The following is a 16,746-nucleotide window of genomic DNA, read 5'->3' as shown; positions in this document are numbered from 1 at the left end:
AGCTATGAGTCTAAAAACAAGTCTGTTTTGCTTCTTCTGACACACGTGCCTATTCATTACTTTTCAGGAGTTATAAAAATGTTTCCTTCACAGCCAGAATCTCAGAACTCACCAGGAGGTGGTGGTGTGTACCACCTTTAATTCTAACACTTGGGAGGCATAGGCAGGCAGATCTCTTGAGTTTCAAGGTCACCCTGGTCTATAGAGTAAATTCCAGGACAGCCAGGACTAAAGAGAAACTCTGGTTTTAGGTTAAAAATTGGGGGGGGGGGGGGGGGGAAGCATATCTCAGAACTCAAGCATAAACAATAGAACCATAATTCCCTCAGATCAAATGAAATTTCTATTGTTATACTTGTAAAACCTGTAGCTGCATAATATTTAGGACAAGTGTATCTCATATGTGCCAACCTTGAAAGAAATATAAAAGCACTGTCCAATAAAACAGTAATATGTATGCTGAAGGCACAACCAAAAGTTTTTAAATATTTTCAATAAAACCTTGTAAAGTAATGTAAATTACTCTTAACAGTGTTTCAGCAGCAGCAGCAGCAACATAAAATCTCGTCGGTATTACTTTTTAAGATACCAGAAACCTTATATTTTAGCTATTGACTGGGTCAAAGGTCTATAAATTTTTGCTCCTCAATGAAATATAAATGGGTTTCTTTTAATTTGGCTTCAGCAAGCAGATTTGACTTGATCTTACACTTTATAAAAAGGCAATATTAACATACATATACACTCACACACATATATACACACATAAAACTAAGATTTGGCATTAATACTTATCAGTTTGCAAATGCTTACCCAGCTGCCTACTAAAAATCAGAACAAAAGAGATAAGGGGGAAAAAGAGGAATTACAGCCACCACCCAGTCTCATACCTGTTAACATACTATAAAGTATACACACACTCCTGGGTTTTTGTTCACGTTGTTCCCCACTAGTTTTTCTTATCTTGAAAGGGAAAATACCCCTAGCTCTTTAAGCCTCAATCAACTTATTTAAAAATAACTCTAACTTTTCATGCTCCAATATTCTTTCCAGGTATAACTGGTAGCTACTAGTTATAAAGCAGGTAGTTATAAAGCAGGTCCACCCTACTGACTAGACTAGTTTACTTAAAGTTTTTATATAAGATAACACTCTACCTAACAAGACACAGTACCATCAGTGATAAAAAATTACTTTGCAAAAACTCAGTGACTACATGTTAACTATTATTTAATCTTATTGTAAAAAAAAAACAAAACAAAACAAAAAAAAACTTTAGGGGCTGAAGAGAGATGGTTCATAAATTAAAAGCACCACCCGCTCTTCCAGAGGACCCAGGTTCAAATCCTTGTACCCACATGGCAGATCATCGCAACTGTCTATAACTCTAAGATCTGACCCTCACACATACATATATGCAGACACTTTATTGGTTTCTGTGTAGCCTGGCTGTCCTCAAACTCAGATATCTGGCTGTTTCTGCCTCCCAAGTGCTGGGAACAAAGGATGTGCCTATAGGGGGGGTACAACTACCTGTTCTCCAATGTGCCATGTATACATTAAGTTCATAGTCATTCTTCCTATCAACCTTAACTATTTCATATCCTTTCATACCTTGGACATCTGTACAATTGTGCTTAAACTAAGTAATCTCTTCCACTTCTCAAAGCCCCACAGTAGGTCTTCACTGAAATACTTCCCAGACTTAACCTCACTGTTAATGTTTCCAAATAGCTTTGCAATCCTTTATGTGATCCTTCCCAGCTGTGACAGTTTATAATATTAATGGCCTAATTTTGGAACTAAATACAACAGACCCCATTTAGACAGAAGAACACGACATCTGTAACCGAAACATGACAATTCAAAGTGGCAAGATTCAAAGTGAAAATGGAAACTGTTAAAAAGAGAAGCACAGGAGTTATTTGATTGGAGTGCTCAATTCACAATCTATACTTGGGTAAAGTGTTCTTATGTAACACAGTAACACAGATAAGGAATATATTCAATTAAAAAAAACATGTAAAGTTAATTTAAACAGCGACAGACATGCTATGTCATTACCACTAGACTAAACTTTGTCCCTACAATGTATAATGTCAACTATATTTCTTACAATAAAACAAAATGAAAAAGCGGCAATAGAAATTAAGGCAGTATTTGTTTAGTGTTTCCTATGTGGCAGGCATTATTCTGAACACATTAGGGTTAGTTACTAACTACATTAGGCCACATAACAACAACTGAGCAGGGACTGTCATCATTCCTAATTTTACAGACAGCAACACAGAGGTAAAGTAAACTTGATCAAGTCTATATAGCTGTAAGTGGTAAAGAGTAAATTCAAGTCCAGGCAGTCAAGTTCCAGAATCCATATTTGCAAATAACTGTCTTTCAGATTGGGTGCTAGGTTTAAAATCAATCTGAATTTCAAATCAAAAGACTCACTGAACCGTGATATGAAGCATCAATATATTTATATAGCTGAATGCTACAATAATCATTATGTGGGGCTACTCTTGATTTTTCTAGAAAAAGAATAAATTGTCTTTACCTTGCAATCCACTTTTATCCAAAAAATTGCTTAAGTTAAACAGTGTGTTTCTTGAAGCCAAATACTGAATGAAACGCTGGAAAACAAAAACTTACAATAAGTTATGGTGCTGTCATCTTACAAACATAATTGGAAAGTAGGAGGAAAGCACTGGTGAACTTATTTCACTAAGCATATTGCAATCTCTCATCCTCACTCTCATTAGTTACCAAACACAGAAACGTAATAGTTTTTACTAGTAGACATTTATTACAACTTAATGATCAACTACAATACTAAAGTCAAGATAATTAAATGAATTAAGCACTTATCAACTACAATCAAGAACTGTCTTTACTATATAGCATAGTGGGACACAGATAAGTATAATCAGGTCATATCTGCACTTGCAGAGTACTCTATTTATTCTGTTTTTGTATGGCACACCATGGCACATACTGGAGGTCAGAAGGCAACTTTTAGAAATGAGTTCCATTCTTCCACCATGTGGGGTCTAAAGATCAAACTTAGATCTCAGGCTCGGCAGCAAGCGCCTTCACTGGCTGAACTTGCCCTTTTATAGACATTCAGCTGAAGGAGTGAGTTATCATCAAAGTTTCAAGAAGAGAAGCAAGTTAAATAATCAGGAATCACAACAATATACTTGTCAAAGTTTTTCCTGGGCTGGCAAGATGTCTCAGTGTGTAAAGATGCTTAGCCTGCAAGCTTGGTGACTTGAATTTGACCCCTGAAGCCCAACCACTCATCCCACACAATAATAAAACTTTTTAAAAAGTTATTCTTACCTCATTTCCATACACCATCAAATGATGAGTTGTAATGAGTGATTTGAAGACCACCACCCAACTACTGTTAGTAGTTCTTTCAAACAAACTGTCTGCCAACTGTGGGATGTTCACATTCATCTCATTTGTACACTGAATTAAGTCTGTAATTTAAAAGAAAGATTAGTTTATTCTTCGGTTGTAATTTACTACTAGTGCCAGATTTGAACAGTAATAACTATAAAAAATGTAAGTAGAATAATAGTTTGGACAAACTTTTAAAACTCTTCCAAGAGGGTTGGCAAGATTGCTCAGTAGGTACGTGTTACCAAGACTGATGACCAAAGATCAATACTCAGGACCCAGAGGGTGTGGGGGACCTACAGACAGACAGACACACACACACACACACATACCCCTTTCAAAAGAAATTACACATAAAGAAGCTTGAGCAGGAAGTAGGCCGGCCACTTGTAGGAGTGTCTGTACTAAGAGGAAAGGAGCAGTGACAAGTCTGTGACAGGGGAAATCTTAGTTTATGTAAACTATGGCTCACTCTTGTCCCCCTCAATTCTACTAGTTAACTCAGACCCACTGGTTAGAAGATCCACTAGCGGGGCTGGTGAGATGGCTCAGTGGGTAATAGCACCCAACTGCTCTTCCGAAGGTCCAGAGTTCAAATCCCAGCAACCACATGGTGGCTCACAACCAGCCATAATGAGATCTGGCGCCCTCTTCTGGAGTGTCTGAAGACAGCTACAGTGTACTTACATATAATAAATAAATAAATCTTTAGGAAGAAAAAAATTTTTTAAAAAAAAAAGAAGATCCACTAGCTAATTCTGACAAACAAAACTGAAATCAGATTTAAGTTACCAAATTAAAAGTTATTAATACTGCTAAAAGTATATCTAAATTCCAATCTTATTTACTTATTTATTTTGAGGTAGGGTCTCTATCGATTTTTCTCTCCTTCCTGCCTCCCTTCCTTGCTTTCCTTTCTTTGATTTTGAAGCAGGATCTCTCTATGTAGCTATGGCTATCCTGGAATTCACTATGTAGACCAGGCTGGCCTCCAATTCACAGAGAATTCACCTGAATGTGTGCTGAGATTAAGGCATGTGCCACCAAGCCTGGCCTAAATTCCAGTCTGATTTAGTTCACACTCAAAGGCGTTATTATAAAATAGTCAAATAGTCTAGCACACAACTGTGTGACTGAAAAAAAAAAAAGAAGAAAAAGAAAATTAGCGAGTTTTACTTACAATCTGCTTTAAAATTTTTAGTAGTAAATTCAATATAGGAAATCCAAACTATGATCCAATCTAGAGACTAGAGAGGTAGATCTAGACATAACATCTTTTACTTTCAACATGTATATCAAATATGATATACAAATATGTCAGTTATGATTATAACAAAATTAGTAATGTTTTCACTTTTACTGTTTAGTTGAAAATGACTAAATAGAAATTCAGAAAACCTAACTTGGCCTTGACTCCTTACAAGAAATGACAATATAACTAAGAATAGTTATATACTTGCAATAAACTTTAAAATACTTGCTTTAGTAGATCCAGCCGGTAACATTTGCTAAGCAACTGAATTTAGACAAGTAGCTACCCAAGCCAATACTGCTTTAAGAATAAAGCACCAAACAATGTAATAAAAAGTACATACAACATCAGAATAACAAAAGCTTTCAAAATTCGAGTCAATTGTAACAAAACAATAAATTTAACTTGGGGATGTATGTATAGAGCAAATTTTAAAAAGGAAGGAGTCCAATCTACCCTCTCTGAATCTTCATACTACTTTATACCTAAAGTTCTACTGGCTTGGATGTCTGCTGCTTGCTTTATTCCAAATAAAATCTGAAGAGGGCAAAGCTGTTACTTTTTTGTTTAAAAACTGGGTGTCCCTATAGCCAGGCTGGCTCGGAATCATGATCTTTCTAGTCTGACCTGATTCTTAGTTTTAAGCAACTAAATTCTTACCTCCCATTTAGCTTTATAGCCCTAGACTTTTCTTCTTATCCTTCCAGAAGGTATCTTGAGAAAATTACTGAAGTTCTGAAGTATAGAAAACCACTCCCTAAAAATACCGTTAATTTTTTTTGTTTGGTGTTTTATGTGATTTGAGTACATACTCATGTGGATATATGAGCATATGTGTACAATGTACATACACGTGCGCATACACATAGGCCAGAGATCAATGCCAGGTGTCTCTTAGCTATTGCTCTCCATGTTTTTTGAGACAGGCTGGGATAAAAGGTGCTAGCCCCTATGCCCGGTGGTTTACATGAGTGCTGGGGATCCAAATTCAGGCCCTCATCCTAGTACAGCAATCACTTTACCAACTGAGCCATTTCCCCAACCTCTTTGGAATGTACTTCCAAAGCTGAACCTGCCATCAAACATCTCTCTACATGTTAGTACAGAAATACATTCTATATATCATTAACCAAAGCTTTCTCATCACGCCTCCTAAACCTCCAAATCACCCACCTTGAACTGGGCACAGCAGTACCTGCTGTAATCCAAGCAATGGGGCAAGAGAATTGCCACTTGGCACGTGTTACAGTGAACATAAGGCCAGTCGAGGCCATACTGTGAGACGCCTCAGAAAAGAAACAAACAGGACTGTCAAGGGTTCAAACACTAATCAGATCAGTTCCTTTATTTCTGGTAAGAGCTGACTTGGGACCTCACCTACCCCACAACACCTCACAGAAGAGTGCTCTACAAAGCAACACTATCACGATCTAGCCTAAATAACGTCCTTACGGACAGCATGGGACAAGTCGCTGAACTTCTGCTATCTTTCTTCTTGCATCTTACTGATCCTCCAACAGAACACTATTGCAATGTTGTGTGGTATAGTTTGTTATTTCATACCTGAATCTTTCCATTCAAGTTCGTTATTCAAAACGTTTTGTTTTTAAATGAAGATTTCCCTTCTACAAACTAATCTACAAAGTCACTGAAACTACTACATAATAATTCTATACTACAGAACTTTCTTCTAAACTGAACTGATTTCCAAATCATTTTGTTCTACTAGTCACCATAAAAGGTGCTACATTTCTTTATCCATCAGAGATAAATAGATAAGGTTAAACAAAAAGCCTAGTTTTTCAGTAGAATGCATTCCAGGTTCAACTACACTCTGCACATATACACAGTGGGTGTGCATGGACGTGTGTACTGCACTATACTGATAATGTATGTGCATAGACACTACTTACATTATACTGTGCCCCTTACACTCTGCTTCCCCCTGCACATACTTTAGTCATCCCAATGTCTTCCTTTACAACACTTCACAAATGCCAAACACTGTTTTACCTCAGATGTTTCTGACAGTGCTGTTCCTTCTAACTGGACGCTTTCTCCTAGATACTTGCATTCTCTCTTTCTTCCTATAGATCTTTGCTGAGATGTCACATGTACCAGAGACTCATCTTTGAATATCAATTTGTATTCACAAATCCTTAGGGTACCTTGGTCAACTACGCCATCATTAGCTACTCCATTGTGCGCTGGTTACTACTTAGCTCATCTTACTGTCTGTCTGTCTCCAGACTTAGTTTGTGTGCACAGAGTTGTTTTGTTCTCCACTATTTCCTCAGAGGCCTGAAACAATGCCACACATACAATGGTCATTAATATTTCTTAAATAAACTATTCATTTTGGTATATATGCTTTCACATTCCTTTTTGAAGACACGTGTACCTATTTGGCCCCGGGCCTCCCTGAAATTGCAACTTCCTGCCTGTCTCCCTAGCACTGGGAATTACAGGCCTATGCTGAGTGCATAGGTACACTTAAAAGAAAGCACAGGCAGGAGTCTACCACAATGTCTAGGCTGGGTACAAAGAGAAGTTAAGACCAGTCTGAGCTAGTGACACCCTATCCCCCAAAATAAAAAAGTAGGGAGAGAGGAATGGGAGGAAAGAGGAAGAGGCACATAATGAGGCAAAGGGTGGGAAGAAGGCAGGATAAATCCATCCATCAAAAATGGTGTCTCTTAGCTATACTAAATCAGCATGCTTCAACTATTTGCTCTTCTTAAAAATTTGAAAAACAAACCCAAATCCATAATGTGCAATTTTCAAATCTCAAGTTAAAGGACATCTAAACCCTTAAGAACTCTGGTTAGGTTAGAAACAATCAAAGGGGAAAATGGATAACTCCAGAGGCTCCTAGGTAATATTTCACATACAACAAGAAAAATGAATTCGGGATAGGACTATGTACTAGACCAAACCAAATGACAAACTAACATTACACAAATATTACTAAGGTAAGAAATTGTATGAACTCTGCTGTGTGTATTTCCCCACACTTCCTTAATTCAGCCAGTCATTCTCTTCATGAAGGTAATTTTTCCTATGTGTGAAATTTCTACATAATAGCAACTTAAAATGCTTGCAATGCTGAAAGGAAAATGCTTTTTTCCCCACATGTAACTAATCAAAAGCAAACTTCTAAATAAAACTTTCAATTACAAGAATTTCAATGGCTATTTCTTGTCCCACTCTGAATCCAGGATATAGTGAGTGGCTGTGTATGTGTGCCCCTGGCTGGTGTAGAATTTACTATGTAAATCAGGCTGACCTGAAAATCCCAGAAATATACCTTCCTCTGCCCTCCAAGTGCTGAAATTAAAGGCATTTGTCAACCATGACCAACCCAGGAGACATTATTTCTTAAAAGCAAAAACTCTGCAACGAAGTTGACATATACATGTCAAAATGTTTAATAATTACTTACCTCGAGAATATAAACACTACAGTTCTTCATCAACATTTTATTAACAATTCCCAAACCCCATACTAAATAATGAGACTTTCTAGAGTTTAATGTCATGGAGAACACTCACAACAGTGAGCATCACTGCCCTTACACAGTTACTGGACACCTCAACCACCAAACAAAATGTTCCTGCTTTTATTATTAATACATCCTCTCAACGACTATGTTACTAGAATTAGAATCTGAGAAACCAGATATTATTTCTATTTATATACACATGGCTCTTTCTGAAAGGTAAAGAGGTCACAGGACTCACTACCATGTGACAGATTCATGTCTAGAACTAAATCGTTGTAAAGGATAAAGACATTTAAAAACTTATAAAAAAGGATGCCCAAGTACTTTAAAAGACAGGGAAACCTTAAACTCACAGTCTTGCCTCAGCATCCTAAGTACCAGGTTTGTATCATCATAGCCAGAAGCAACTGTCCAATTTAAAGCAAGTCCTAAATTGCGAATACTTAACAACAAACATAATAAAAAAAAATAGGATAAATACCACAGCCTGAATTCATAGGAAATTTTTTTAGAATGTACAAAAAATTTTGAACAGTCAGCAAATGGTTTATCTTATAACCATAAGTAAACCTCTATACTTAAACCAACTTCAACAACTTCAGAAACTTAAGCAAAGACATTTAGTATTCACATATACAGTATGTACAGCAGCTAAGTAATGCCAATCAGTAGCATCCGAAACTGAAATGCAAAAGTCTCAAGTTCCCATGTAAAAATAGCCACTCAGTAGACTTCTGGCAAACAAGAATTTTCTAACACATATGAGCTTCACCAAAAACATATACTTTTTAAGAGTGGTATTAAAATAACCATTAGGCAAATTATCTCTTTCCGAAGAGTTGTTTGAAAGACAACATCGAAGTGGATGCTCACAGTCGTCTATTGGATGGAACACAGGGCCCCTAATGAAGGAGCTAGAGAAAGCACCCAAGGAGCTAAAGGGGTCTGCAACCCTACAGGAGGGAACAACCATATGAACTAACCAGTACCCCACAGAGCTGTGTCTCTAGTTTTATATGTAGCAGAGGATGGCCTAGTTGGCCATCTGTGGGAGGAGAGGCCCTTGGTATTGCGAAGATCATATGCCCCAGTACAGGGGAATGCCAGGGCCAGGAAGCTGGAGTGGGTGGGTTGGGGAGCAGGGTGGGGGGAAGGTATAGGGGGTTTGAAGGATAGCACTTGAAATGTAAATGAAGAAAATATCTAATAAAAAAAAGACAACATCTTTGTTACTTCAGGTTTCTGTTTGTTGCTAGGAGGAAAATCAAGTGGTCAATTAAACAGCACTTCATATCTCAAAACCTTGGATCTTTTCATGGATGGGATACAAATAAATGGAACAATGCTCACCAACAGTAACTTGTGGTAAGAAAACAGCTTCTGAGATTCTGGTGTAAAGTAGCAGAACCTTTTATCATATAGCAAGAAAATAGATGTATTTAGTAAATATGGTAGCTGCAACTAGACTTAAACCAAAGCCATCTACCCTAGTCCTAAGTGTCAAATGTTTCTTACTCTTTCTTCCTCTCTTTGTAAGGGATCACAACGATATAACGGCTAAAGCATTACATTTAAAGCTTGGAATTCCATACAAGAGCATAAGGCTGTATTTTCATAAAACTTCCATTAAGATTCAAATGTATACTTGTTAAAAGTCTGGCATGATGTCACACACCTGTAACTCAATTACTCTTGTAACCAGAATAAGAGGTTTATTACTTGAGGCTAGCCTGAGCTAGACAGGAAGATCAAGGAGAGCCCCAACTACATGTGAGACCTGTCTCAGACGCAAAAACAGTACTTATAGAGTCATATTTGTACCTTAGGAGAGAAATTTAACAATCTACCAAACAGACTTTAGGGTAGTAACAGGGAAATAGCTTTTTTAAAAGGTAAAATATACAATGCCCATTACAGGGTAGTGACTGAGCTAACCTGAGATGGAAAAGGACTATCTGAGGTATTAAAAGACAAAATAACCAGATGACTCAGGGGAAAGAAAAAACCAAACCAAACCAAACAACCCAGGAAGGTAAAGACCCTAACTCACACTTAAGTGGACATGCCTAATAATTCAGAATTAGTTGACTAAAAGGTAGAATGAGAGACTATTAAAAAACATGACAAAGGAGAAGCTGACTAGGAAGAAATAGTTACCTACTGTTAAGCAAAAGCCACAGAGAAGAAACAGACTCATATGCATACCTAAAGAGTGTATACTTTAGTTGTGTATTTGCTGACATACACTGTATTTGCCCAAATACAGAGACACAAAAGTACTGACCTCTATAGTTTTGGCACAGTGGGTCCGGATGATATACAAAAAACCTATGCCAGTACCTGTGTGATTCTGGGACTATGACAAGCACTCCTCAGTCACACATACAGAGCAATGCTGTACTACTTAGACAAGACTCTTTGAAACTTAAGTCCAATAGCCAAAAGGACAAGCTTAACAGGAAGCAGCCTGTGAGGCAAAGGTAGCATTGTGACTTCCATTGTTTAAGAGCTTAGAATTTAGTCCAGTGTGATGGTGTATGCCTTTAATCCCAGGATGCAGAAGGCAGAGGCAGATGCATATGAAGCCAGTCTGGTCTACAGCAAGCTACAGGACAGCCAGAACTGCATAAAGATCCAGTGTCAAGCAAATTATCAGCACAGAATCTGAAGTATACTATTCAATGACTAGGTAAGTATTTTGAACTTAATTCAGTTTTCTCAATGGAAGCCCTAAGGAATCTCTAAATACCAAAGTTAAACTAAGGTAGTTCTGTCAATCCTAGGCAGAGGACCAGTCTGTTAGCATAAAGTTGGTATGCTATTTCTGTCAGTGTTCTCAAAATGAACAGGAAAAGAAACATTAAGAATTCTACAGCTGGGCGGTGGTGGCGCACGCCTTTAATCCCAGCACTCAGGAGGCAGAGGCAGGCGGATTTCTGAGTTCCAGGCCAGCCTGGTCTACAGAGTAAGTTCCAGGACAGCCAGGGCTATACAGAGAAACCCTGTCTCGAAAAAAACCAAAAAAAAAAGTAATTCTACAATTGCATAACAAGATACTATATTTATCCTAATTAATAAACTTTCTCAACCCTTTTAACTAATTGTTGTTTCTATATAGAAGTAACATTTCCCCGCCCCACAAAAAAAAAAAAAAAGAGAAACTGCTGTGAAATCTCTGCAAATTCTCTTACCTGCTTTACTTTGTTATTTTAAGCAAAGTTCTTTTTTAAAAGAAGGCGCTAACTAGAAAGACCTCCATCAATGCAAGTTCCAGCTTTTAGAATATAATAAAGGCAACTTAAAGAAAATTATTCTAGAAAAATAATTTTAAAGACTGAATACAGGAGCAGTAAATATTTCTGGAAATACACTACAAAACTCCAAGTAGTAAGGATCACAGAAACTTTCTTTAAGGCAATAAAATTAGTTACCTTGAAGAGACTGAGGATTAAAGAAAAAAAAACTCAATGTTAGAAGAATGATGATTGTGCCCCAAGAATTTTCAATTACATTGTGTGTGTGTGTGTGTGTGTGTGTGTGTGCGCGTGTGCGCGCGCGCGTGCGCGTGCGCGTGAGTGCATGAGCTTAGTAGCAAACAGCTATGTCTACAAAGTATTTATAATTTCTCTCTAAATGACGTTTTTTTTTTAAATAAAGTCTTGCATTATAGTCATTGGCATCTATATGTATGGGGCTCAGACAGAATCCAGGAGCAAGAGGTTATTATCAGGGTGTTTTCCCTTCATCACAACTGTAGCACTTAACACATTTCATTAACATTAGTGGAGTATATGTGACTTCCTCTTCTAAAACTGAGCTTAATAAAGCAGCACCATCTTTTCCATTGTGTTACCAGCATCAAACACAATATGTCCTGAAGAGAAATTAATGTATGAGGGTTGCAGTATAGTCAGAGTGGTGGCTTGCCTCGTACACGTGAAGCCCTCCCTGCACTCAGTCTCCAACAATTCAATAAATGAAGATGTGTGCAGAAAGTAGCAATATTCTAAGCAGTCTAAGGCCTGGTGCAGAGATCATCTGAAAGAACCCTGTTAACAACTTCGCAATCATTGTGTCATGTTTACAATACTCCACATTCCTAGAGTCACTACAGTGACACAGTATCAAACACCGTAATGACAAAGTCTGTATCTCAATACTAGGACAAAAGAAGTGCTTCCAAAAAAGATGTCTAGCTAGCTGAGAAATAACTGATCTCCCTTTCATTTAGAGCAGAAAAAAGAAGAAGTCAAATAGGAATAGTTAAAGATATGTCTATATGGAGAAAAGGTACAAAAAGCCACCCTGAGATATTATACACTAAGAGCTGGCCGATCACAGCTAGGCACAGCCAAATCTATAGAACTCTACATACTTCAATGTAAAAGTGCAAGATAAATTATTTAAGTTAATGGAAAGCCATTCTGTAATTGCCTTTCCTTTTAAAATTGAAATAAAAAACTATTTCTTCAAATCAGGTTAACTTATTGTCTCTTAAAATTATCCATTATTTTGTTGGTCTTTTCACCTACTAATCTATCATAAATTAAAAAAAAAATCTTACAACAAAAGCAAAGGTTTGTTATGAAGATGCTATACAGAAAAATATATACTTTCAAAATATCAAGTATCAAGTATTGACTATAGGCTCAAGTCAGAGCCCCAATCCTCACATTATCAAATTGCCTCTGATTACTGTGTGAGCACTCTTGATACAGAGCTTCTTTCTCCTCTGTGTTCTGCTGGACTCTGCATGCCTACCACTGGGTGGCAGACATTGGCAAGAAGAGTTCAGGCTCTTTAACTTTGAGGTTAGGGCTCTATTTTCCATGTCCTTTAGAGTAATGATTTCCAAACCTACATACCCTGACACAAATTACAAATAAGAAATACACAGAAACCTTATTTTTTACAAGTATTGCCTCAAAAGATTTCTATGCCAGTTTTCAATTTATCAGAAAATGCAAAATCAAAATGTTAATAGAATAAAAACCCATCACCTAATGTAAGAATTTAAAAATATTTATTTAAATGGAATAAGAAAACCAAAATGAAAGCATTAACATAAGATCAGAGGATAATAATAAATCCATGATAAAGCAAAAGGTGTTTTCCTCTCTTCTTTGAAGATTTGAAGTTTCAGAATTACAATCTGTCCTATAGGAAAGAAAACATTTTAAGTATCAAGCAGTATGAAATTCAAATTTTATATGCCAAACTATAAAGTTTATATTCTAAAATCTCACCAAATTACCTGATGACAGAGATACTAATTCTCAGTATTCTCAAAAGCAGTCCCATATAAAAACAAGAATTTACAAAGACCAATTCCTAGGCAATATATTATTAGCCCCTGGTATGATGACCAGTCTCCAGGAGATGCCCACACCCAGAAGTTTATGAGCAGCACAAACTGGACTCGTTTGGTTATTTAAAAGAAAGAGAAGACATGAAGTTGGGGGTAGGTAGAGAGGTAAGAATGAATCTGGGAGGAATTAGAGAGGAAGTTGGAGGACAGTAATATGATTCAAATACATTGTGTAAAATTCTCAAAATATATACAATAAAAATATCCCATTAAAACATACATTATGAGTACTATCCTTACCTCCACTAAATCTCTTAAGTCCAGGGAGTATCATATAGAAAAAATCAATTAAAGAATTCTCCAAATCCCACCAAGAACAATAAAAAGGAAGCTAAGTTTGAGAATCTCTGCAGAGCAGATTACTGTAAAAATTTAAAAAGCACCTGAATATGTTCATTGAAATTGGGTCAATTTAGAGAAAACCATGTTCTAAAGTGTGAATAACCAAGTGTCCTGGTTTCTACCTGTCCCCATGCTACCTTCTCACTTGCAAGTGAACCAATTTGGATGAAAATTATGTCACCTTAGTTATCACTTAACCTAGAGAAAGATCACAAAAGTAGCTAAGGAGCTGATGTGCCACCAACCCACCCTGGGTTGTTTGTAGCTCTCTGTCTTGGAGTGCTGTGTTGTGGGGTTTCACTAGCCTTCCTAAAGCACTTACATGATTCTTCTCTTCTAGCCACTGGGTCCTTTCATCCCATCAGCAGATTTCACCTATGTCTCACGTACTCTTGGAAAACCATCTAATCTATCTTCAGCAAAATCCCAGGCGAATGATAATACCATTTCTTCTCAGAAAAATCAATGTTAGGTCTTTGGGGAGTTGGAAATATTAGAATTTTTTACATTTATGTCCAAAAATTTTTACACCTTAAAAAAAAAAGACCATAAACACTTGTTGGGCAGAAGTAGGATTATTGCAAGTTCCAAACCAGCCTGAAACAAAGCCCACAAGAAACTATACACAGACTGTTTTATTTTAATAAGTGAGAGGCATTCTTCTCTGTTAAATACATCTCTGGAATCTATCCTGCACAATGTGAACACTGTATCTAGCAGATGTGCTGATATGATGATATAAATATATTTGGGTTCAGAGGTGAAGCCAAAACACATCTCTCCACTTTTGAGTTCCAAGAAGAATGAGCAGAACCAGTAAAGGCTCTTTCCTGTGCCCAGATCACTGTTATTTTTTAACCACCAAGTCAAGGTAAGCAGAAATTCACAGGACTTCCCCATTCTAATGATTTATTTTGCCTATTCAGAAAGAATACTGGACTAATTCAATTCTCTGCCTATCTCCCTCACGGAGAAAACACAAACACTAGTCCATACCCCCAACCCCAGTCCAACTAGGAAAAGGAAAATCTTTATGGTCTACCTCCCAAAAGCTTTGCAAACCTCAGAAGAAACAGAAATCCCATTTATTCTACACATATTCACAATATGGAATAACTGACCAATTTCTTAGGACTACAGAAGAGTTGACAGACAAAACCTCCACCTCAGTGTAGTTTATACATGGGTAGGGGGAGATAATCAGGAGTTTATGGATTAGTGGAGAGAAAACAAATACAGGCAGCAGGCAGTATTTGCTAGTTACATAGTACAGAGATGGGGTTTATCTGGAGGAGGTTTCTATTTTCACATGACAGTAATGAAAAGAGTCCTAGATAAAAAGTAGATAAAGCTATCTCAGCACGTACTAGTGGGCCGTGCCTATGAAAGTCAACTTCATAGAGCAGTTAGTATGGAGGCATCCCATCTTTGCCAAAGTGAAATAAATGACCCTGAACTGTATCTTCTCTACATGATTTTACAATGCCTCTGGATTTCAAATTGTAAATACAAACAGTAGAAACTCAATATTTGCCACACATTTAGTGAACCTTAAGTGAGTCAAAATCAACAGCATCTACTTAAAACACTTCATCAAGTATTACTGTACTGTGGCAAACAGGCACCAAGACCACTAAGAAAGTAAAACTACCTTTAGAAGAACTTTCAAGGTGCTAAATGACAGCTAGAAATCTGAAGCAGAAAGTAGCCTGTCTCCATGGCTGTAAGTTCTGAACTAACTCCACAAGAAGAAGCATGAGCACACTGCTAATAAATCACTATAAAATAAAGCTTAAGAATTTTTCCAAATGAGTTAACACTTGAGTCTTTTAATTTCTACAAGATGAAATTAAACAGTAGTGTAAAATCCCCATTCTCACACATATTATAACCACATTAATTCTTCTTCTGATTATAAGACCCATATCCACCTACTCAACATTTAAAAAAATTCCTTTCCTTTCTTTTCTTTTGGGGGTGATGGGGACTAGGGTGGTTGAGACAGGGTTTTTTTATGAAGCCCTGGCCATCCTAGAACTCACTATGTAGACTAGGCTGGCCTTAACTTTCTAAAAAGGCATTATAAAATATCATGTACTTTGTCTTAAAAGCTGCCCAAATTAAGCTGATTTTTTAAACTTAGAAATTCCATGAAAATTATACTCAAATAACATGAACTAAAGAGGAAAAAATGTCTGCTTAAATATACAAGTTTTGATCATCAAAAAATATTTGTTGGACTGAGGATAAGCTCAGTTGAGTGCTTTCCTATTATGCACAAAGCTCTGGCTTCAAACTCTAGCACCACATACACTAGACAATGGTGCACATCTGTAATACCAGCACTCTGAAAGTGGAGGCAGAAGGATCAAAAAGTTGGAAGCCAGGTTTAGTTACAAAACAAATTCAAAGGTAGCCTGGGCTACAAGAGATCTTCAAACATTACCCTCCAAAAATAGTTTGTGTGGGAGGAAGGACACCACACTATTTCAAAATATATACAAACAAAATTTGATCACTGAAAATAATATTATTTATTCAATTCACTATGTAAAAACTATCAACCCATCAACCCAATATACTAGAATAAGAAATTACAGGACTTAATATGTTTTTAAAAGCAGTATTAGATGACTTCTTCTATTAAAATTTGAAAGACAGTAGCATTTTACCCATCGACTGTTAATTATGAGCTTGTAGACGTCAAGTACACCTCAATACAAGGAATCTTGATAAGCATGCTTGTGCTACTGAAAAAATATGAAAATAAGTGCAGGGAACAGGGACACACCTTAATTCCAGCCCTTGAGAGGCAGAAGCAGGCAAGTATCTATGATAGCCAATCTGGTCTACAGAGTGAGCATATGCTAGCCAGGACAA

General features: G+C 36.9%; 1 protein-coding gene across 20 annotated transcripts in view; it reads right to left on the bottom strand.

Annotated features, from left to right (window-relative positions):
* Positions 1-16,746, bottom strand: part of Picalm (phosphatidylinositol binding clathrin assembly protein) — an 86,001-nt gene that overhangs the window by 52,336 nt on the left and 16,919 nt on the right. For all 20 annotated transcript variants that reach the window (XM_021168243.2, XM_021168245.2, XM_021168244.2 and 17 more), the window contains exons 2-3: positions 3,340-3,482; positions 2,555-2,630 (exon numbers count right to left, since the gene is read on the bottom strand). In XM_021168243.2, coding sequence (XP_021023902.1) covers positions 2,555-2,630; positions 3,340-3,482 — 219 coding nt within the window. The remainder of the gene's footprint in view (positions 1-2,554; positions 2,631-3,339; positions 3,483-16,746) is intronic.

Source organism: Mus caroli, chromosome 7, assembly GCF_900094665.2.
Source record: "Mus caroli chromosome 7, CAROLI_EIJ_v1.1, whole genome shotgun sequence".
Taxonomy (NCBI): Eukaryota; Metazoa; Chordata; class Mammalia; order Rodentia; family Muridae; genus Mus; species Mus caroli.
Note: the sequence above shows the minus strand (reverse complement) of the source record. Positions and strands in the feature narration are given on the sequence as shown.